General features: G+C 43.8%; 1 protein-coding gene across 1 annotated transcript in view; it reads right to left on the bottom strand.

The window, feature by feature from the left end:
* The window catches only part of LOC115325200, an 89814-nt gene extending 65388 nt beyond the window's left edge, over positions 1–24426 (bottom strand). Inside the window, exon 1 of the mRNA XM_029985878.2 lies at positions 24349–24426. Coding sequence (XP_029841738.2) covers positions 24349–24426 — 78 coding nt within the window. The remainder of the gene's footprint in view (positions 1–24348) is intronic.
* Positions 24427–25477: the final 1051 nt, after the last annotated feature.

The raw sequence follows: 25477 nt of genomic DNA on the forward strand, positions 1-25477 counted from the left end.
CGCGAGACCGGCGAAACTTGCTTTCGACGAGTTGTGCCTTTTTTCTGCTGCACTGCACTTCCGTAAACATTGTCACGTGTTTTCATTCGCAAGTCTCATATCTTACATAGTTTTAAAGAACTTCTTCGGTGAATGACGACGAACGAGTAGAAACCGTGTCTTCAGCACGCTGCCACCAGCCTCAGCAACGCTCCAAAAGCGCGCTTTCTCAACATGCAAGATTGCTGTCCGGTGGCCGCACTCGGGCTGCAGCGATCAAGTGGGGGTACGCGATCCAGCAATTGTCCTAAACATCAGTGTATACACTAGAGAAAACACGACATGCTCTTAAATTCAGTACGCGACAGCGCTCATTATGATTATTCAATGAGCGCGCTTCAGTCTTTCATGTTAAAATCTGATTTCTCCGGTTCTTACCGCGCCCGAAAGCGAAAGGGTGACGGCGCCCGAAAGCAAAAGGTACGAACAGAAGGAGTTCGGGAGAGCCCACTCAGCCCAGAGCAAACCAAACAGTCATGGCGATGAGCCCTGCGCCTGCACACGTCCATCAAGTCGAGTCTGATGCGTGGATAGGTTTCCCTCGCGCAACTGAGTCCGGAAGCTAAAGCAAAAAATATGGCGCGTTTTCTGACTCAGCCCGCGCCATTGCGTTAAGTAAAGCGTCTTTGATTCCTTCTGCACTCCGGTTATCTCGCAAGGCGCATGCGAAAATGAGCTGGCTTACCTTCTTAGTCCGGTTGAATGGTGAAAGATGATCGCGGCGACGACGAAGAGTGTTGCCGCCCTTCCCGCCCGTGGTGGTTCACGCGCGAGCGAGCATACAGACCGGGAAGTAAACATCACGTGATGGACGGCGCTCCTTGCTCGGTTGTCGTCGTCCGCGAGCTGAGTGCGCCGGCCTTTGGGTGGGTCTCCCTCCGCCGTTCGAAAGAGATTTTAGCATTGGCACGAATGGCACGTAACATGAGACATCTGCCAACAAGAAAACTATCTCTAGAGCAAACGTGGCGTGTGTTATGTGTTTTTACTTCAAAGAAAAGGGAACACAGACCTGAACTAAGAAATATGTGAAGCCGTACATTTACGGACTCGAGCCGTCATGTCGCCTCTACGGCGTTTTGTCCGTGCGCGCCTCTCACGGCGCTTTCCAGTTTTGAAAAAGGCTGTTAACTTACGGTTTTTTTTTACAGTGTAGAGCCACTTCTCGAATGTTCGCCGAGGCATTGTTTATCTCGAGCCCAAAGTCGTGCGAGGGAGGTAAGTAAACATTTCACGTTTATATTTGATATTACGCTTCGGTGAAGAAGCTTCTGGATCATTGTCTTTGCTTGCTAGAACACTTATTCGCGTTATAGTTTCTTTTATACTAGTATACAGAACTATAAAAGATGCATGGCGCGAGTGTGTGGCGTGATCTTCCAGTTAATTTTCACGTGCGCTTGTGCAAATCAAGCGCTACTATTAAGCGAAATATAGTGCCAGTATTTATGTATAAAGTGAGGGGCTTTATAACAGTAATGTTGCACGGCCACTTTACTTGTTAATACTGGGCGCAGCGCGTTGCACGCACAAATAATAGATCGATTTCGGTTTAACACAAAAGCGAGGTTTTCCACACAACAAACCAAGGAGCTTATAATAGGCAAAAGGTGACGTCCCTATGTCAAACGCACAGAGCGAGGTGTAACGGTAGTAGGCGCTGCCACGAAGTCTTCTCAACCAATGGAGAGCTCGTGAATGGGTGCCGCCGTTGATGTTTGGGGCAAACAACCCTCATCGCCATGGCATTTCCGTGGGCACCCTCTTTGCTTGCCCCAAAAATCATTGGCGGCGTCCCTGAACCTGTGTCGAACAGGCGAGATTTGGAGCCGAACACTTGCCTGGGGGGGGGGGGGGGGGGGGGGGGACCTTTAGGAAGTCGGCGTGTAGCGGACGCTCTCGACACCGCGCCTGGAGCACGTCTATAACGAGTCGTCATAGCGCGGCTTTGGAAAGCGATCGCGTGTCAGTCCTCGTACGCACGAACGCTGAGAATGACACTGCGGGTTGAGAAAGCCACTAAGAGCGCACGACACAAGAGCGCACGACAGCAGAGCGCCGCAACAGCAGAGCGCAATAAGTCCCTCGATAAACGCTTTGCTAAGTAGCGATAGCAACTGATGTGCCGACACGCTCTTCTATTGATCTATTCCCTGCGTTCAGTCTCCGGTTAGGAAGAAGATGGCGGATTTGACTCAACCTCCCCTTGGAGGTATGGTTTGATACCTTGGTGCCCTAAAATCTACCCGTGTCCAGCGCTGTTCCACTGAATTGTCATGTGACATGACCTGTCGCAGTAACTGGAAAGATTTCGAACACAGCCGTGTAGGGCGAGTTATGAAAAATAAGGCGGACCGCGCGCTAGGAGCGAGGGGAAGAGGGCGGGGCGGGGAGGAAAATTTGTCGCAACCTCACCAAGAGCCTTATATAGGAGAGAGTTTGGCGACTCATTGGGAAAGATATTAGGCAAATGACAAGGCTCCATTGGCCGAATGCGGGTTGGGCGTGTTCCGGGGCGTCTTCAGAAATTCGATTGTGGCCAACCAGAAGCCGGAAATAATACCCTAGCGGTGGTCGCGAGAAACAACCTTGATAAGTGCATCGGAGCAACTCTCGATGACTGAAAATATGGCGCACGTGATGTTTCAATCACGTTCATCCAAAATCATGGTGGAAGAGTGCGACTAGCGGAACGATCGACATAATCCGTACGCCAAACGCCGAGGGCCAGAAATCTGCCGTCCGAGCGGTCACACTCTGTCCGAGCAGAACAGAGTTGAGCGGTGCATTCGTTTCTTACACCTTTCTGCATTATCATGATCGAAATATCACGTGCACCCTCTTTGCAACCACGAAGGGTTACTACACTTCACTCTTACACATTTATTAAAACCATGTACGAACGTATACATTTGATCAAAACAGTTTCTCGGTACCACCGCTAGGGGATTCTTTTAGGCTTCTGGTTGGCCAAGAGAGTATGCTAGCCCACGTTCTGCGTGTGGTGCACACCGTGGCTCTGCCCTCGCTTCCCATTCACCAGACTTTCTGTACACACAGCTCTAACCTCGCCTACCCTTACCAAGGAAATTTGAAGCGCACGACACGTGAGCGTGGCGAGACGAGAACGCGGTCATCATTGCGCGCGTCATGAGAGCGCTGAACAACAGCTGCAGCCCCGCGGAACGAACGGGTTGATTTTTAGCGTGTTTCAACTTCGACGCTGTCCCAAAGTTTGGGAGAATGAAACACAATAATGACGAAACACCTGCGCGCACGGTAGGTTCATGTAGCCTTACCCTCAGTAGACAACTAAAAGGATTAATCTTGAAAGAAAGCTCATCGCCAGAAAAATATACTTTTGGCCCATTTCGATACATATATAAACCAAATTTGTATGTCTTTTTTTTTTTTTGGGGGGGGGGGGATCAAAAAGGCAAGTAGAATTGTCTGGAGAGCGAAAGTAGTGTTCAAATTTAAAAAGGAGCATCTCTATAAAAAGAAGCGATGACAACTGCGCGGTAACCTATTAAGATAGGATAGATAAAATCAGCAAAATAACTTATCTTAAATTATGTTACTGCAAACCGGTGAGTTCAACGCGCCTGTGCCACTTCGCCCAGCTTGAGTTGACGCAGAAGGCTGCTTCATCTCAACTCAGTGCAAACCTAATTCAATCAGACGGTTATTTGGTCTTAAAACTAGTCGGCACATAAACAATAAAGCAATACCTATCTTGACCGATTGCATTATGATACTGCGATCTACGATTAGCTTGACTGCATAGTTGTGTCAACATCTCCATGTTTCGACCTACATTGAATAGAATGAACACTTTGAGTTCTACCGCATTCGACTGCTGGGCGTTCCCATGCAAAAATGTCCTATTGTCGGCTATAAAAACATTTTTCTATGGTCGGCTTTAGCTTTTTGGCCCAATTAGCTGAAAATTTTCTATGGCTGTCTTTAGCATTTTTTATGGTCCTCTTTATAGGCCTCTTTAGCTTTGCCTGTGGCCCTATCACTGTCCAGCCATAGCGCTCCTTAGCTTTTCGAATGGCTGGCTCTCTATAGCCACCATGATATAGCTGTCTCTGGCTTTTCCTTTGGCGTCTTTAGCCATCTATATGGTCTGCTAAAGAAGGCAGTATGGGTTTTTCGGTAAATCTCTTTAGCCAGCGCAATTAAAAAAAAAAAGCTGACTGTTGAACGCTACATAGTATCTACCATGTATTTATGTTCAACAGAGGGGGGAACATCACTGAACACACAAAATACACAAATATATATATAAACATAAAATAACAATAAAAAGCTATATTAGAAATATATAATATATATAAGAAGATATAAGAACCATATGAGCAACTCATAAAGCCGTCAAGCCGTTTCGTGCGGCTTTTTTTCTCGGCCTCCACCATTGTAAATGGAAAATAAAATATATATTATTATTATTATTATAAAAAACTTCTCACAAGTTTCTTACATGGTTCTTATATGTTTTGATATAGCTCTTATATGGTTCTTATATGTTAGTATATGTCGTGTATGATTCCTATCTGTATATTGGACAAATATTTATCATACAAACGATATTTTTAAATAGGGACCCTTAATACTCCTTCAACTAAAGCGTCGTTTTCGAGACGACCATACACCATTTTTGTATGAGTTTGCCTTTCTCTGCTTCTCTCAAAGGATGGTGAGCTTTCCGCTCATCAGCTGGCTGTGCGGAGATTATCACTCCAGAGAGATTTCCGCCAGTGAGTTTTTCTCCTGCGTTTTTAACACTAGTTTTTAATTTTCTTGACTTCCATTAGATAATTTCCAAGGAGCGCACATGCTCTCTCTTGACGTGTGGTCTAATGACATGCGCTCTCATGTCGCGGCGCTCTCCTGTCGTGCGCTCTGGTGTCGCAGCCGGCGCTCTGCTATCGTGAGCTCTCCCGTCGACGCTCTATTGTCCTCCGCTCTCGTGTTATTCAGCCCGAGAAATCAACCGGAAAACGCAAAAAAATCGAAACTTTCAAATATATTTGCGAGCTTTTTTTTTTTTTTTTTTTGGTTTGGTAACCCTAGAATGCTATTTGCGGTAAAGAAATTATGACTATGCTTTTAACGATACCATTTTTGCTTTTTGCGTGCAATAAATGCGCTAGGTTTTCGTAAATAGAGTGGAGCGTTTTGCCGATTTTTGAAGGGTTTTTGCGTGAATGCGTGTACCCCTTAATGCCTGACTTACAGTGTGCGATTTTAGGTGCTATTTTGCAGATGCGACGACGCTCATGCGACAAAGAACTTGGAGGAAGCTGCGGTACTGAACATTACAGCTATGAAATGTTAAGCAAAATCAAACCACGTGAATCGTGCTTAAGAAAGAAGGGAACGTTTGCCTGACAATAGCACAATAATAATAATAATAATAATATTATTAACAAAGTTTATTTCCCATTCAATACAGGAATGGTGGAAACAGAGGAAAGAAGATGTTTCACAGCTTGACGGGGTCCCCTGCTTCCGTACGGTTCCATATGACAGATTAAGATACAAAGCAACAGCAAAATGTCAACATTGTAAGCAAAAACTAGATTACAACCTATCACAGAAAACCAAAATATTCAATTCAAATAAGCAAATAAATCTTGCATTGTAACGGACATTATGTCAACGTTTTTGTTTAAAAGGAAATTTAGCAAAGTAGGTAGCATATACTTTAGGGCCTGCATGGAATAGTTGTTATTGCAAAGAGGCACAGCCCAACGTGCCGCCGAACGAGTTGGATAGGAGGTAACATGTCCCCTTAGTTCAGGAAGCTTGGCCAGAACATCCACGTTTCTCTTTTTTTTCTGCCTTAAAGCGGACCATAAGTTTATATGTATACATATAAACAACACGCAATAAATTATAGTTTTCAAACAAACTCTGTGTCTTGAAATATGAGAAACATTCGCTCTGAGGTGGACAAATGTGTTTGTAATATATATATTTTTTTGTGGATTTGAACTGGTGTTTGCACCCCGTACCATGTAGCAGTAGTTTATGTGGGATATAAATAGAGTTTGATATGTAAGTAGTTTAATATTGATTGGTAAACTAAACAGTTTCGTGGGACTAATTCAATGACAATGGACAATCTAGGAAGTATATAGCTTACATGGTCGTCCCAAGACAAATACTGGTTAAAAATAACGCAAATATTCTTGAAATTCTCCGCTCTCTCTGTAACTTTTTAATTTATTACGAGACATTTCGTCGTAAAAGCGCCTTTAGTTTTGGTTCAAAAGAGAATTGCTTTGGCTTTACTACTGTTAAGGTTAGGTCCGTTGTGTGATGTCCAATTTTTCAGCCTTGTTAAAGTATCATTTGCGGTGTTGATAAGTTCACCACTAGTCTTACCCGAAAAGAAAAGGGTTGTATCATCTGCGCACTTAACAAATTTGGCAATAGAATCCATGTTAACAATATTGTTAATGTAAATGTTAAGAAGCAAAGGTCCCAGCATACTCCCCTGTGGCACACCGGAGAAAGCAGACTGTGTTTAGATCAAAAGCCATTTAAATAGACGAACTGCTTGCGATTACTCAAATATGACTGAAGCAACTTAAGAGCTTGGCCCCGAAGTTTATAAAGATAAAGTCTTTTTTAGCAATAAGTTATGGTTTAGATAATGAAATACCTTCGTAAAATCAATAAATACGGCTAAAGCCATGTGGTTTGCCTCAAAACTCTCTAAAATAAATTCTATTTGTTCTAGTAATGCAAGATATGTCGAACAATGCTTCATGAACCCATAATTGATCATTAGTAATTACGCGATACTTATTTTAAAAAGTAGAGAACCGAATGTATATAAGGCTTTTCTAAGCCCTTAGAAAAAACCGGCAAGATAGAGATAGGTCTATAATTATTTATGTCGTTCTTGTCTCCCTTTTTATAAAGTACATACACTCTAGCTTTTTGCACAACTTGCGGAAACACCCCAGTTGAAAAACATTACTTAAAAATATAAGTAAGGAATGGAGTCAACAGCGGTAAAACATATCACAGCGGTCGAATCTGCATGCCATCGGCATCACAACTATGGCTATTTTTTAATTCCATAAAGACAGTAGACACCTCTGTATCAGTAACTGGCAATAAAAAAATGGGATCCCTAGTTTTAAAAGTTATATTATCACATGTGGCGTCTTTACAGCTAATTTCAGGTAAATCATCAAACCTGTCAATAAAGGCGTTTGCCAACACGACAGTTAATTTCTCCACTGCAGAAATAATGTATTGTACACGATGGGACGTTTCGCCCTCTATAACTGAATTTAAGTTGTTTCACTTAAGGTCAGAACGGCCTACCGAATTTGTGGGATTTCCCTTGCTGCTACCCGTCTCGGAGAATGACACAGCACGCCGGTTCACCAACAGGTAAACAATTAATGAGCGCTATCGCCTGCGCCGCGATCCCAACAGCCCCCGCGCATCCGCTACGACCTCCTTTTATCAGCGGCGGAGCGCCGCTCGCGTGGCCCTTAGCCCCCTCGGGGTCAAGATGACCACCTATGATTGTCGGAGGGGCAGCCTGGGCCAACCGCTTGGAATCGCCAGGTTGCCCACACACGTGTGCGCGGCTACTTTTTCCTACCGCGCAATGGCCTCATGTTGTTTTTTTCGCGCCAGACAGCGGCGACGCAGCTCCCATCATCAGACCACCCCCACGGCTGCATCGGTACTGTCCTGAAGTACTGACGTCGGACCCGTGCTCGCTCATCTGAGGAGACCCTTGCTGACCCAGAAGGAAGGCCCCCCCGAAGACCATCAAAGACGTCCTCTGTAGACGGCATCGTGTTGTAGTGGAGACTTCCGCGGGTCGATGAACTTAGGCTTGCGAAGAAACGCCCCCTCAACTGTGGGCAAACTCAGGAACGCAAAATTGACCATGTAAAACGTAAGAACGAACCCAGTTTGCTGCCATTCTCCCAGACGAGCAGCATATCACGTCTGGGCGCCAGTGTGGGATTTCCCTTGCTGCTACCCGTCTCGGAGAATGACACAGCACACCGGTTCAACAACACGTAAACATTTAATGAGCGCTATCGCCTGCGCCGCGATCCCAACAGCCCCCGCGCATCCGCTGCGAAAGCCTTTTATCAGCGGCGGAGCGCCGCTCGCGTGGCCAGTTGCCCTTGGCCCCCTCGTGGTCAAGATGACCACTTATGATTGTCGGAGGGGCAGCCTGGGCCAACCGCTTGGAATCGCCAGGTTGCCCACAGGACTCATAATGATAACGCTCCCTTGCTTTTCTCAGGGCGATTGTCAGTAGATTACGATACGATTTACAAGTCCTAAGGTAATTGGGATCTCTAGTTTTCGTGAATTTTTTATATAGCACATTTTTAACATTTACATCTTCAAGTAGATCGACAGTTATCCATGGTTTCAGATTCCGTTCCGCCACTTTAATTAGTTTGTAAGGAAAAATACTCATATAAAGGTTGTTAAACCGCTCAAGAAAAAAATTGTACGCCTCATTGGGATCGCTCTTTGAGAAAATATCATCCCAATTTGTTATTGCTACACAATCCATGAACCTCTCCAACCCAACCGGTGAAACACACTGGACTTGCGCAGAAGTTAATTGTAACTTTCTCCTTTATGTTATTCATTTGGACAAACATAAAAATCGTAAGATTTTTATGTTTGTCAATAATAATTGGTCATAACATTTTTCATAATAAATCATGACTCAGGTCATAATTTAATATTTTAGATTTTATACGACTTTCCTCGTAATTTGTTATAAATCAATCAATCAAGGTTTTTGAGGTAACATTAACTCTGGTTGGAGAGTAAATTACACTACGACAATAATTTATAAGTATTAAATTTTCCAACTCTCTTTTTGAAAAAAGTATTACTTAACATGTTCACATTAAAATCGCCACCGCATATAATGTTCAACTTGTTTTCATTTGCGAGATCAAAAAGAGCGCTAAATATATTCATCCATCGCGGATGTAATTCTTTGAGCAACTGCTCTGAACCAAAGATATGCGAGCTGCCGCTCTAATATCTTTGGTTCCAAGCACGGAGCGAGGTGACAGGCCACCATGTCGGCTCGCGAGAAAAGCATGCTCTAAATTTTGGTTTGAGAAGCAGATAGAATCAGCCGGAGCACCGCGTACCTCAAACAGTGACTTCACGACTGAAAGCGAAACTTCAACATTTGTGATGAATTTTGCATCACGTAAGCACAGCTTACGTGATGCAAAATCATGTGGATCTGATAGATTTAAGCTTTAATCGCTTCCAACTCCTGTTCTCCCCTCACCACACGGAAGAAAACAAACAAATAAATGCCTGCGGGAACTTACCCTGTTGGAAAATATCGATGATGGAAAGATGTTGGAAAAGGTTCATACAAGCGTAACCGTAATATGGGACATCCTATACAAGCGAAAAGGCAGCTCCAGTATAGTGGATTACGGCGGAACGATACAGGTAGGCGGAACCATACAAGCGTGTCGTATTATGGGACGTCCTATACCGGCGTAGTGGATTATGGCGGAACCACGTAGGCGGACGGAACCATACATGGATAACGTAATATGGGACATCCTATACCAGCGAAAAGGCGATACCGGCATGTTGGAGCCATATGGCTCCAACATGGTGGTTTCGCCTTTTCACTGTTGTACACGGCAATTTAGTTTTAAGCTTTACATATATGTTTAGAAAGGTCGTGAAAGCTAAATTAATGCGATTTGTGCAGGCGAGTTATATGGCCAGGCGTACGTAGTATAGGGACCTAGTCGTAACGATCAGTCATATAATTAAATACAATTTGTTAATTAACTTTTTAATTAGTGAAAATGCAACTATGGTTTCTATTGGAAACTTGCTGAGTCACTGAAAACCACAAAATCAACTCTTTTTAGAAGGATATAATGCAGGGGTAGCATTTTACGCGTTCTGTAAAAATGCTTTATTTGGACGAGTTTCTAGGTTTCAGTTTCTTATCAGAGCTCATCTTTGCGCCCACGGTCCTGTTCCCCAGGGGCTTAGACGCGCAACACACGTGCGCCTTGCTTCCCTCCATCCTACGAGGGAGGCGAGGGGGCGGCTTCGCACTGCGGCCACCGGGCAGCAGGACCGTAGGTGCAAAGATGCGCTCTGGTAAGAAACCGAAGTCTGGAAACGCGTCCAAATTGACCATTTTTTTAGAACACCATAAAATGCTGCTCTTGTCTTATATCTTCACAAAGAAAATTGATTTAGTGTGTTTTGATGATGCTTAGAAGTTTCTAATTGGAACCATGGGTCTATTTTCACTGATTAAAAATTTCAGGAACATACTATACTTAGAGAGAGGCTGAAGCGGTTTTCTATTTGAGAAAACACTTCTAAATCTTCTTCATTTGACCTCCAGAATCTCAAATATCAAAATTATTTGCCAATTTAATTAATCGAGGCTGCATAGAGTCATTTTTAAAGCGCTTTGAAAGCACTTCCCTAGAGAGCGACGTCACAAGAGCAGCTTTCAAAATCTTTGTTCACGCATCTTCAGCGCCTATGAAAGCTATGCACGCACATGCTATTTTTTAAAGGGGCAGAAAAATGTGTCACGACTGGTGCCAATGCGGGAGAATATACCTAGAAAACTTGCGACTGGACGCGCGGCCCTTAAGCGACACACACTTGGCGGCTGAAAGGTCTTCTTACGATGTCACTATTGGTAGGATGTTTTTTTTGTGTTTTCTCACGTTTAGTTATATCTTTGTGGAAAACGAACGGGATATTCAGATTCGCGGGATAAAACCACACGAGAATGAACCTCCATCTAGTTTTCTGAAAGAAGTCTGGCACATCTCTGTAATAAGCCGACTGATCATTACAAATTAGCCTTTTATACCATGCCGCCCTGGCCATATAACTCACATGTACAGACTGCGTAAATGTAGCTTTTACAGCTTTTTTTTTTAAAAATCTGTAAAATATACAAAAAAAACACTCTGTAGAATGTCCCCCAATACAATATGATTGTATGCTTCCTTTCTCGCTTGCATTGTTCAAGAAAGACTTGTGGATATCCAGCGTTTCATTGGAATGCCGGATGTCAATGAGTCTCTACATCAGTGAGTGGTTTCAAACAATTATGATGTTTGCACACCAGTAAGCTCTTATCTGAGGCTCACCAGGAGCACTAAGAGCAGAGGCAAAATGTCGTGACCTGGTAAATTTGGTTGCAGGTATTTATTTTTAGAAGAACTGCATGCAGCAAAGCTTAATTTTGCTCAAAAGAAGATAATTAAAAATTCAATACTGAACAATGGTGTCCCTTGAGCTGTCAGACCAAACTCCCACTCTTGTCACTCAGGAGTTCCTAACTTGTGCGTAGAGGATCAGCACAACCCAGATTTGTGCTGCAAGCGCACCTGCAATATAAAAGTTGAAAAAACATGAGATGAAATATGAGACGTTTACAATTCTCTGTAATGAGAAAATACAGTACAGCTCTCGAAGAGGAAGATGGGAGGGTATGCCCCTCCTTCCCCTCCCTTCCTCCTCTTCTGCTCCCTCCGATTTAGGGGGAAATTTCCCCACTAAATTTAGCGGGTTAAGTTTCCCAATAAATTTAGCGCGGAAATTGATGTCATATAACCTCAACACAAATGCAGTTTTTCCGCTAAAAGTAGCGGGGAAAATTACGTCGCATGACCGTGTCACGTCATCCATAAAAACATTCAGTTTCTCAGCTAGACTTAGCGGAAATATTAACGTCACATCACCACAACATTAATTCAATTTCCTGCCAAGTTTAGTTAAACGGTTACGCCGACAGCGACGCCGCGAAACGCGGAAACGGGTGCTAACAGCTGCGCTAAAAACTAAATGCATCAGGTGAAATAAAGTGAACATTAGATATACTGTAAGAAAAAGAAGAGAATCTAAGATACCGTTCTCAGATCCTTCCTTTTGTCCGTTCTCAAATGTTTTGATATCAAGAAATGTTTATCTCTTTATTCATACCCAGAGAACCCGTCCCAGTTTCAGCATGAATGCAATAAATCAATGCAGACTAGACCTAGTAAACTATAATGCACATAAAAATGAATGTTTGCCACATAGTCATGTATCAGTCAGTGGCTCAGATCTCAAAATACATTTGTATTGAGGAACATTCCTGAATAAAACTTCTGGGCTTCGAATTCAACAGTTTGTACTTCCATAAGGAACACTGTATGGCACTGATTTTTTTTGTTTTTTGTGACACATCAGAAACAGCACAACACTGTCATCCTTGCATACCTAACAAGAATTTGTATTTTTTTTTTTTTAGCATGGCATGTGCTATTCTAATGCCCATACAGCCTCCTTTAACAAAATTTCCTTTGTATAGCTTTTTATTGGTTCTTATTTAGCTCGCACGACAGATTCGGTACCTTGAATTCTCACTCGGCATCAACAGTTTTATATATTAATGTAATAGCGAAAGACAAGATGTATGGACTTGAGTACGGTTCAACAAGCACAGATGTTGAGAAAAGTACTGAGGAAAACTCAAATGTCAAAATAAAAATAAGCTGGAATGTGGATACAATTATGGACATGGTCATGAATACAGTTAGCAGATTCAATATAAAGAATATGTGTTAGACGCACGCTCAAAGAAACCTGTTGCATCATTATTCATTCAAATTACTTTGCAGAACCCAGCGCTGCAGTCTCAGGTGGAAGTTCGCTGGATGAGTCTACTGAAAATGAGTGTAGACGGAAAAAGCAGTTTGATCTGCGATAATGAGCATTACATAAGTGACATGTCATTATTACTGTTACAGTGCCGAATGTTCCAAACTGTCAGTCGCATCATTCTGTGAATTCCCTCCATACATTACAGGGTTTGGCTCTTTCGAATGCTTTGCGAGAAAAATGATGAACTGGAAATATCTAGAGTAGTTCTAGAAAAACTATTTCCAGAATCTTATCTCAGACGCAAAGAATATAAACAGTTTCTAAAGACAAGGTTAGTGCAGGAGTTGAATAAACTAAATACTTTGTTTTTCGAAACCATCTTGCCGTAGTAAACGTATGAAGTTCCCCTAGGTAGAGCGAGTCATTACGGATGATTGTGCCCATTGCATACCATAAAAATTTAATTTGCGACCTACAATATTTACAAACTCAATTAACTCTGAATAAGTGGACCACTTGGCATTAAAGATTGGCCTCACCATGACTGTCTGCCAACATCTACATAATAATTTTCATGAACCTATGTATTTCAAGAAAATATTTCGTGCGAGCTGCTTAAAACACAATAGCACTTTTTAACGAGTGCTGATTGTTGGGCAAGTTGGTACGGTACGTTAGAAAACATAATTGCGCTTTGAAGACGGGGACATAGGAAGGACAGACACCACCGAGTGCTAACTTTCAACTGATTTAATTCAAGAACCTCAGCGTAAAAACACACTGCGTCACCGCACCACATCTCAACCAATCCGTGGCCCTGCCACGGACCGCAAGTACGCCAACTCCTTATCCGCCAAGTCAATTGACGCCACACTGACACAACACGTGCCAGAACTATTTATAGCATCAGCCTCCATAATCTCTCTAACAGTCATATCTTTGTGCCTAGCAAGAACAGTAGACAAAGCAAATAATGGTTTGCACTCGCAGTGATGATCTGTCGTGTCACTGTCATGACTGAGGCTGCAAACAATTATTTGCTTCGTCTACTGTTCTTGAGAGGCACAAAGATAGGACTGTTAGCGAGATTATGGAGGCTGACACTATAAATAGTTCCGGCACAAGTTGTGTCAGTATGGCGTCAATTGACTTGGCGGATAAGGAGTTGGCATACTTGCGGTCCGTGGCAGAACGGATTGGTTGAGATGTGGTGCGGTGACAAAGTTCGTCTCTACGCTGAGGTTCTTGAATTAAATCAGTTGAATGTTAGCGCTCTGTTGTGTCTGTCCTTCCTATGTCCCCATCTTCCAAGCGCAATCATGTTTTCTATCACACTTTTTAACACTAATAGAAAGCCTGTAGTGGGCCACAACTTAAGCAGTTTTCACTTCATTATGAAGAGCAATTACACATATGTGAACCATGAATATAGGCCTGCACTGAATTTTTTTCTTAAGCTGAACGTGCAAGTTCCTGTTTTTTTTATATTTCACATGTCCCGACTGCTGGGTGTGGTAGGGACATAAGATTGATGACACCAACGAAACACAATGATTATTTTAAGAATTTGTTTGGGTAAAGCACGAACAAGGCGATCTGCGGGAAGTTATTTCTGTGACACTGTCGAACCTGCATCCGCGGGCTTTAAGTTCACATGTTAATCATGTCTGCAGACTCCTTTTTGTAATTGGAACTCCATCCAACCCAATATTTGAATATGTTTTTTTGCATTTTAGGCTTAGTAGTGCTTTTGCTGTTCTAGTAATAGGTAAGAAAAATGCTTATTTCAAGTAGCATACCTAACACCTGGTGGCACGAGGACTCCCCTGTCGTGACGCTGATCGAAAGTCATAGGCAGGGAGATACTGCGATGCTCTTGTTGCTGGGATTATCTCCCCCATGGTCCTGGCCAGACCACAGAAAAAGATTGAGTCCAAGCTTGTGGCCACTAGGATCTCCAGATCTTGAGGCACCCAAGTAGCTGAAAATAAAAACAAATCACAATCAAGTACTTGGCAGAGCTACATTAGAATGGCTAGCATATTCTTTCGTGATCAGCACATAGATCCTCTTATTTTAGTCACAGTCACCCCCCAGGACAAGGCCACGTAGGCGTTAAAATGATGGGCACCGAATTAAGGCGAATGATCAAATGCATTCATTTAACCCTCTTTCGCCCCAACCTGAGAGACTTCTGTCAAATATTCACATTCAACTGTAAAGACTACAAATAAAACTACTACTGCAATGCAGAGCCGTATAGTCTGTTCTCAAATGTTTTGATTTTAAGAAATGTTTATATCTTTATTCATACCCAGAGAACCCCTCCCAGTTTCAGCATGAATGCAATAAATCAATGCAGACTTGACATTGTAAACTATAATGCACATGAAAATGAATGTTCGCCACATAGTCATGTATGAGTCAGTGGCTCAGATCTCTAAATACATTTGCATTGAGGAACATTCTTGAATAAAACTTCTGGGCTTTGAATTCGACAGTTTGTACTTCCATAAGGAACACTGTATGGCACTGATTTTTGTTTTGTGACACATCAGAAACAGCACAGCAGTGTCATCCTTGCATACCTAACAAGAATTTGTATTTTTTTTTTTTTAGCATGGCATGTGCTATTTTAATGCTTATACAGCCTCCTTTAACAAAATTTCCTTTGTAGAGCTTTCTATTGGCTCTTATTTAACTCGCACGACAGATTCGGTACCTTGAATTCTCACTCGGCATCAACAGTTTTATATATTAATGTAATAGGAAAAGACAAGATGTATGGTCTTGAGTACGGCTCAACAAGCACAGATGTTGAGAAAAGTACTGAAGAAAACTCAAACGTCAAAATAAAAATAAGCTGGAATGTGGATACATTTAAGGACACGGTCATAAATACAGTAGCAGATTCAATGTGAAGATTACGTGTTAGACGCACACTCAAAGAAACCTGTTGCATCTATATTCATTCAAATTACTTCGCAGAACCCAGCGCTGCAGTCTCGGGTGCGAGTTCGCTGAATGAGTCCACTGAAAATGAGTGCAGACGGAAAAAGCAGTTTGATCTGCGAAAATGAGCATTACATAGGCAAATGACATGGCATTATTACTGTTACAGTGCCGAATGTTTCAAACTGCCAGTCGCATCATTCTGGAACTCCATCCGTATATTATAGGGTTTGGCTCTCTCGAATGCTTTGCGAGAAAAATTATCAACTGGAAATGTCTAGCGTAGTTCTAGAAAAACTACTTCCAGAATCCTAACTCAGCATCGTAAAGAATATAAAAAGTTTCTAGAGATAAGGTTAGTGCAGGAGTTGAATAAACTAAATACTTAGTTTTGCGAAACCATCTTGCCGTAGTAAACGTATAAAGTTCCCCTAGGTAGAGCTAGTCATTACGTATGATTGTGCCCATTGCATACCATAAAAATTTAATTTGCGACCTACAATATTTACAGACTCAACCAACTCTGAATAAGTGGAACACTTGGCACTAAAGATTGGTCTTACCATGACTGTCTGCAAACATCCACATAATAATTTCCATAAACCTATGCATTTCTAGAAAATATTTGGAGCAAGCTGTTTAAACTGCCATAACACTTTTTAACACTAATAGAAAGCCTGTAGTGGGCCACAACTTCAGCAGTTTTTACTTCATTATGAAGGGCAGTAACAAATATGTGAACCTTAAAACTAGGCCTGCACTGAATGGCTTTCTTAAGTTGAACGTGCTATGCTCGGTTCAATATATTATCTTTGCAGAGCTGACAATGTGCAAGTTCCCATTTTTTTATATTTCAAATCTCCCGACTGCTGGGTGGGGTAGGTACATAAGATTGATGACACCAACGTAACACAATGATTATTTTAAGAATTTGTTTGGGTATAGCACTAGCGAAGCCATCTGCGGGAAGTTATTTCTGTGACTCCGTCGAACCTACATCCGTGGGCTTTAAGTTCACATGTGAATCATGTCTGCAGACGCCTTTTTGTAATTGGAACTCCATCCAACCCGAGATTTGAATGTTTTTTGCATTTTAGGCTTAGCAGTGCTTTTGCTGTTTCACTTCAAGAATAGGTAAGAATGCTTATTTCGAGTAGCATACCTAACACTTGGTGGCATGAGCACGCCCTTGTCGTGATGCTAATCGAAAGTCACAGGCAGGGAGATACTGTGATGCTCTTGTTGCTGGGATTACCTCCCCCATGGTCCTGGCCGGACCACAGAAGAAGATTGAGTCCAAGCTTGTGGCCACTAGGATCCCCAGATCTTGAGGCAACCAAGTAGCTGGAAATAAAAACAAATCACAATCAAGTACTTGGCAGAGCTACATTAGAATGGCTAGCATATTCTTTCGTGATCAGCACATAGATCCTTTTGCTTTTATACTTTGTACTTGTACCTATTAAAAAACTGCTCCTTCACAGCCACAGTCATAGACACAACCCAGGACAAGGCCACACAGGCCTTGAAATGATGGGTACTGAATTAAGGCGAATGATCAAATGCATTCATTTAACCCTCTTTCACCCCAACCTGGGAGATTTCTGTCAAATATTCACATTTAACTCTAAAGACTATAAAAAAAACTACTATTGCAATGCAGAGCCGTATAGTGGGAGAGTTTAGCCAGTGGGTGTGGTGACAAAGGTGGCGGAAAGGAGGAAAGGGAGGAGAGCGCCGAAGGAGGGAGAGAGAAGGCAGCAAAAAGGAGACGACCACTATTTTGACGCAACGCTGTTGGCGCGGAGCACTGTTGAGGCTATGTGTCGTCTGCTACTGGCTTAATTCATTTTTGCCTTTATAAAACTTTGCGTTTAAACATGGAGAAACTTCTTTCTTTAGGTTTTTAAGCCACCGAGGAATAACACTATATTATTTTATTGCCAGAGCCTGCCAAATAAAAGCAAAGGGCAGGTGTCTGGATAGAAAGAGTTTAGTTGGCGCACCAAGAGGCTAACCAATAAAAATGGGTACCACTCTGCGCAAAATGCCTAAAAAGCGTGCATCTCAACTTGACACTAACAGCGGCATACACTATCTATTTTACTGACTAAAGGGTACTAGATCATTATTTCCAGCTAACTAGTCAAACTAGATATTCTTGCCGACTTGCTTTTTAGGAAAATTTTTAAATTTACAAGAACTATTAAGACAACAGCTAAAAAAAAGCAATGGCAAAACCAACAATCGAATTCGCCTGCTCTCCAGTAGCACGACATCTATAGAAGGCAGACCTGCAGAATGAGCAAGCAGTCTAAAAAAGAGTATGTCCCATGTATAATTTGTTTCCATGCTGCAAAGCAAGTGCTGGAAAGAGGTTTCACAACATTAACAAAATTTCTTGCAATCAGTTGAGAACAAGTTAGAGCAGCGAACTTGTCCTTGCCCTTGGCATAACGTCTTAGTGTTGCCCATGGAAACTCAAATAAATTTGTAAATAAAAACAAAAAAAACTAACCTTTATAAAAAAATCTAGCTTTCGCAAAGAAAAGTTATCTTGAACAAAATATGCGGGATACGGTTGTACAGCATCCATTTCTGTGCTGAACCAATTTTGAGGCAAATCTGCGACAATGAAAAGAAAACGCCCGAGTACATTAGGGAAAGACAGAAAGGATGCATACCTACAAGAAAAAAATTTAGAACGACCACGGGCAGGAACCTCTGGTGAGGCTCTCGGAGTGACTCCCTGCAATGGGCCTGCGCAGACCAGAGAACAAGATCGGTCAGAGCTTGCAGCCATAAGGTGCTTCATACCATGAAGTTCCAGAAGTAGCTGCAATTGGAAGCAAAGTGCATTTCATTTCTCTGCAGAATGGAGAGTTTAATAGCTAGTATGCATTCATAAGGTGATACAGTCACGAATGCAGATTTTTCAATGCAGCACTATATCACCAAATTGTTAACCGTGCCGGGCAACACTAAAAACCGAGAGCATTATTCCAAACTATCTCAGTTTAAAGTTAACCACGGCAGAAGCTGCAAGCCATGTGACCTTCAAGTTGGACGCCATGGTACGTCGAGCTTATAATCATGTGTCACACTGTTTTTGCTGCAATGGCTTGTAGTGTAAAAAGTGGTCCAGCTTAAAGAGATGCAAAGTATAGACGTTTGTGAGTGGGGCCCTGACCTAGTCTTGAGCTACATTGCGAGGAAGGACGTTTCAACCGGGATGTTTGCTGCCTGGATCCACACAACCAGCTTGTGGACAGCGATTGCTCGAGCCGAGTACATGTCCTCGACAGTGCCATTATTTGACAAGCAGTTTTATGAATGTTAAACATGACTGACTTACAGAGAGACTGCATCTCAACGACTAATGACTTGGGATACCTAACTGAATACTGATATATTAACTGAATGCAAAACAAATTACCTGGCAGGCATTAAATTTATCAACAAGGTGGGTCGACTCCGCATTAAGTTGGAGTCGATGCGTCAGGCACGTAGCCAGGATTTTGTTTCAGGGGGGGCCCACTCATAACAAAATGCTGTATGAGGGGGAGGGGGGAGAGGAGGACCCATGCAAAATGGAAGATATCGGGGGGGGGGGGGGCCGGGCCTCATAAGCCTCCCCCTGGCTACGTGCCTGCGATACGTAATAGGACAATACAAACAAAGATATGCCTTACAATTCCTCTTGCACCCCCAAAATGATGTGTTTTTGAAGGTAAGATACACAATGTTCTTGATTCAGAAAGTGCCTCAGCTGTACAAATTCATATGCAGTAAGGGCACTCGCCAAGCCTATTCTCCTCAGCTCTGTGCAGGTTAAGCTAAGTTAGAGTATAGAGGTACACGCTCACTGACAGCATGAGGAAGGCAGGGAGAAGTCTCCATTGTTCCACCACCAGCCCGTCTGCTACCTTCGATGAAGTTTCAGTGCCTCATGAGCCTGGAGCGAGCACATCTGTCCAAAGTGGGGTAAAAAGCACAAGCACGTGCTGGAGGACGCCCAGCCATTCTCTTTTTGTCATCGGCTATTCTACATATTTTAGTATGACATATTTTTAAGTGAGAAAAAGTATTGCAAATATGCAGTCCAGCTTTGACCATAATACAGAAGTCTGATAAAGATAACAGTTGCCATTCACCATTTTCCAAATAAGTGGTCCCATGTATTGGAACATCTACACATGTGGTGCGTGAGTGGGTTCAGGACTGAGACGCTAGAAAACAAAGCGCTCACAAGGCTCGTCTGGCCCTTCCAACCATGCGGGTACATTCATCGCAAATCCCCGATTTTTAGACAAAATGATTTAGAATGAGCAAATCTTGTCTACGCCCGAGGTAGAACATTGAATTGTGATTCCCCCATATTGTGCCAACCATCCTTCAACCTGCGGTACCACCTGCAAATGAACTATGTTGCGCTGCGGCACGCGTCCATGCTGCCTACTTCAGGGAAAACCACTGCTCGTGTTGAAGACGACATCCCACAGTGTACAGGCAACAATGTTTAACGAACTAAAACAAAATTGATATCATTCAATAGACACAGATAGGCTCACAAAGTGTCGACACCATGATTGTTGTTGTTGGTTTTACTCTTGCATACAAACAAAAGTGACTTCCTCTTTCCTCCGATGTACAGTAAAACCCCCTTATCTTCGTGGCCCCTATTTCTTCTCGAATCGGTCACAGAGCACATAATCGCAGCCACTGAATTCTGCAAAATTAAAGGCCGCGAAAATTAAAGGTTCGCCAACATTAAAGAGTTTACTGTTCTTCCGTGTGTCGCATGATGTTAACATTTCAAGGAGGCTGAAGGTATTGGTTTAAGAAAAAATTGACCTATAAAAAAAATGCCCTTCTCCAGGTTAGGCACGCGAGGTTCTTTTGCACTACCTATAAGGCGGCAAGTTTGTTTCGGCAGAGCTTTTGGTTAAACGGAGTCACAAAAGTAGCTATACTTGGAGTCAACTATTTTGTGCTGCATTATAAAGCTAGAGTAAATTCCACTGTGCTTCTGCACAGCACTGCTTGTTGCGAGAGCATATGTGGTTTAGTGTTGCATCCCATTTGCATGATCTAGAGAAACTAGCACTAGCAGAGTTGGAGCACTCAAAAAAAAAAAACACACAGCCGACTGTGGAAACATTGAGAGATGCACACATGCGAACTGTGCATTTCTTAAAAGTGGATTCCAGCAAAGGTAAAGACAATATGTATACTTACGGCGGCCATACTTGGCTTTCCCAAGCATGACCACTTTTCCCTCGGTAGCACCATCCAGTAAGCAACAGCAACACGCCCATGAGACGCCGCCGACTCATGGATTGAATGACGACCCGCCTGAGGTCTTGGAAGGAGATCCGGAACACTGCTTTAGGCCAGATGTGGTATCTGGAGGGGGCAGGGACTAAAAGTAAAAATTAACAAATTTATCTGAAGCGCTACATTCCTATAGCATAAACTCTAGGATAGCAGTATCATTTTTTTTTGAGGCCAGTGATGCATTTTAATTAAACACAAATGGTTGGTTTATATGATGAACCAGCAGCCCCTATTTTCCTTAAGTGTAACGGAGTGTCTAACGTTACGTCCGACGGAACCCGAAATAAAAATTAAAGTTACGCCCAACGTAACTGTCAAGCATTCGAGTTGCGTCCGACGTAAACCAAAATAAAAATTAAAGTTACCGTATTTACTCGAAAATAGGTCGAACCCTATTTACTGGGTCCATAGAGAATAAAAAAAAAAGTAATTCAAATATAGGTCGACTTTTTTTTTATTTTTAAGAACAGGGGAAATTTTGGGCAAAAGAAAGAAACAAACCTTTATTTACATCACTCTCAGCTAAATCACGGGGCGATGCCAAAAACTTCATCACCGTCAGAACTTCTGGACATGTCATCGTCGTCCGAAGCTTCTTCAGCTGGGTAGACATCCTCGCGTATTCGCAGCAATACTTCACTGACACCGTTGTAAAATGACGACAGGAAACGAAAGAAGGTGCGAAGCGACGGAAGACAAACTACAAAGACGCAAGCAAAGCCGCCGTGTCGCCATGAGCAACACGCGAGCCGAGCCGCCTCAGGCAACTAACAAAAGTAACTTTTTTTTTTTTTTTTTTTTTTTTTGCGTGCGCGTTTGCAAGGATGGAGGGTAAAGTGCGTGGCGCATCGCGTTCCTCTCCTTCCCCGTTGCCCAGCAAGGGGAACGCTAGAGGCGCGATGTCGACATCCGACGCCCGAGGAGCGGCACGGGCCACCGCGGGCGGCGAGCCATTTCGGTTACCAAAAGCTTTTTGAAACGAGAAGCGGCGCGGCTCTACGGCAACGCCGGCTCGGTGACTCGATAGCTTCACGCCTCCGGTAGGGTCGCAAAATTTGGTCGCGAATACAGGTGTCGAAATTCTTTAGTCACAATTTCCGAAAAAAAAAAAAAGAAAAAAAAAGGTCGACTTATATTCGAATAAACACGGCCGCGCGACGACACACACATTAGGAAAGCGATTGGTGCGAGCGACCAAGGCGATGAGCGACGTTTTCTAGAAGCCCAAGAACCGAGCGGCGCAAGCAGCGGGAGTGAGAAATCTTCGTCGCTCGGCGCCGGCACTCGTAGCTTCTCGCCGTCGCTCGTCTCGTCTCGTTGATCGCTATATTGCTTACATGCCGTTCAGAAAGGCGCTCTAAGTGCTTAACATTGCATTGGGACCAGCCTTGCATCCAACCGTAACCAGTCTTGACTTTCTTTAAAGCCGCACAGGTAGAAGTTAACATCGTACATACATCGTTTTCAAGCATGGCTCCTCGTTCATTGCTCGATTTACTCCTCGTTCATTGCTCGATTTACATTTGCGGTAAATGACAAACCGCAATGAAGCACAATTATTCTAGTTCAAAATTGTCACGAACACTTGGCACGCATGCTTACACAGTAGCGCACCAAACGTAATTTAAAAGTAGAACGAAAACGGGACGAGATTCGCTTACCGTTTCACGGAGACAGACGCCTTCGGATCCCAGGCCTAAAGAACTCGGAAGTCGGCGGCGGTCCGGAGATCGGACGAGGCGAGCCGACCGCGCTGACCCAGGCCGACCACACCTGGTTGAACTATGAGAGGCGCCGTCGAGTTTAGAACCAGAGACGCAGCAGAAACGGACCGCAAAACATCTGTCCCGTAACCGTAAACGAGCCAACGAACCACATCGCGCTATCTTCGCCATTGTTCGCCATCTCCGCGACGACCGGAAGTGGAAGCCGCGAACTTAGAAAAGCCGCGGCAGCGGAAGCACCGAAGCCACTGGGCGGAAGCCTTAAGTTTCGGTTTCGGTTTCGGTTTTCTCCAACGCCAGCTACGGTCGCTACGGTTGCGGGCTGGTGAGTTTGTGGCTGGTTGCGAGGACGCGAGGGGCCACGAAAAGACGCCGAGTTTGCCGAGTACGAGCAACGGGCCGTTTGCCGCTGTCGACCGGCGATGCGGTATCCGCGGCTTGGTGTTACGATCGGTTTCTTGCCGTGCACGTTAACTCAAAGCTCGAAGTTCCGCAGTCCGTTCCGGCACCAGCCGCACCACGTTTTCCGGTGCATCGCACGTGGAGTCCTTTCGACGCATTCAGTGAAAGTAAAGATCGTGTCCGCTGTCTTCGGTGCTGTGGAAGAAGTTGCGAGACGGAAGAAGCATCAAAACCAAGGCGTTTAGGACTCCAGGCCGGGCCGCCGGTTCACTCTGAACGAGAGGCGACGTGTGTGCCCACGCTTTGAGGAAGCCTCCGCGTTTCGCCGCGCCAGACCTCGCCGATCGCGACAGGACCAACCGGACCCCGAGTCCGAGAGGCTCTTGCGCAGCCAGGAACGGCACCGAAGTAGGAGCTGCTCGTTCTGCGCTACCATGCAGTGCTCTACAGTGCTCGGAGCTCTCGGGTGTCATTCGTGCTTGCACTGAAGCCATTGTGACCCCTTCGGACGCGCAAGTCGTATTTCGCAAAGGTTTGGACGGGGCCGCCCTCACCGAGCAGCTCCGCTATATTCCGCTTACTTATGATCGCAACAAAAGCTTGCGTTTGTTCTCGGGAAAAAAAATTGCGGGACCGCTCTCCGCGCCGCTGACGAGGTTGGCCGCCGCCATGTTCTCAGCTGTTCACTCGCTCCTGCAGCGAGCGCCTTGCGATTATCCTTCCCGTTCCAAAATGCGATGCGCTTTGCGCATTATGCCGTTTACATGATCATATATTGAATGCGGCAACTGGATTCAGTGCGACTAAGTCGCATTCATGTAAACGCGGCTTATGTTCTTTTTCGACATACATGGTGTATGTACGATACCGGTGGTGAACGATGGACGTTTTTGGTGGAAGATGGCGGTCGTCTTTCTGCATGTATGATTTAGTTATACCGGTGGTCCTGTGGTGTAAGCGTTTTGTTGGAAAGAAGGCGGTCGCCTACGTCATCGGACGCAAAATCATACCAGCCACACGGAATCATATCGGCAAGCAAACTGGCTGCCAGTATAGACCGACCCGGAGCCATAGCGGTGCCGGTATCTCCAGTTATGCAGAACGCCAAACCAAACTAGCTGCATACATAATACCAAGAAATTATGTTGGTGTCATACCAGAATTGTAAAAGCGGCAGGTTTGTTTCTTGTACGTTTTTCCAATAGGGTACCGTATTCAAGACGGACAACACCCTCGAACCTGTCCGCACTGTCATTTCGAAGCGATCAAGACAGCAGTGTGTGAGCATGTTGACTGTCGATGAGCTAAAATTTGTATCAAGCAATGTTCGTAAACTGCGCCACTACTTCAGTGCGCTTAAGGTGCAACAAAAAAACTGACCTTCAAGTATAACTGGAGGAAACTCTACCTCTGTTGGTGGCGATCCCTGTTCTCTGTGCGATTCCAGGTAGAACCGACACTTGATTAGTACACCGAGTAAGCATCAGATTGATGCCCTATCTTCTCTATCAAAAATACTGTCTTGCCGCTCTCATTGTTTTTCTTTTCTTTTCTTTTTTTTCTGAAGATATATCTTTCTGCGAAAAGTCGACAGCAAAAACTGACAAGGCTTTCATTCCAAGAAGAGATGATAGGGAAGCAATTTTATCTCTTTCGAGATCACGAAGTGGATCATAGAGACACTGGCTTCGTGAGAAACGCAGGAAATGGCCTATTGTAATCGCCTTTCTTGCTTTGTCATTGGTCTTTGGTGTTCTCATCGGAAAATGACGGAACCTCATTGGCTCTGAGTGATAATGAGGCGCTCAAGACTCGCCACGTTCTACGTTTCTTGAGCCGTCAGTGACTTTGAAACTCCAACTTCAGCTGAATGTGCAATGAGCAGGTCAATTTTACCGTGTGAAATTTCAAGGCACCAGTTCTCTTCCCTTAAAAAAAAATGGAGTAATAAACTTGCCTAAGTCAAGCTTGGCCGTATTCGCGAACGACCGAGTTAGTGACACTATACCTTGTGGCGCCATCTCCCGATAAGCAAAGCGAGCAGACATAAACAGTGTGCGTCGTCCCCTCGCTGCGTCTATTGGGAGATGGCGCCACAAGTAAATAGCTAGGGATGACGAAAATAGCTCTCTTGCACCTTTGCATTGAATTGCATTAATTATAAGCTAGGGATGTCGCGAACCACCCTAGGTTCGATATCAAAAGGTTTCGACATTTGGGAAGCGAACTAAGGTTCGATTTCGAAAAATTTCGATATTTTCGTACCGACCGCGGTTCGAAATAAAAAAATTCGCATCTTTCGATACCAGTGGAGTCTCGAAATCGAAAAGTTCGAAGCT

Source organism: Ixodes scapularis, unplaced genomic scaffold (assembly GCF_016920785.2).
Source record: "Ixodes scapularis isolate PalLabHiFi unplaced genomic scaffold, ASM1692078v2 PGA_scaffold4__175_contigs__length_147842914, whole genome shotgun sequence".
Taxonomy (NCBI): Eukaryota; Metazoa; Arthropoda; class Arachnida; order Ixodida; family Ixodidae; genus Ixodes; species Ixodes scapularis.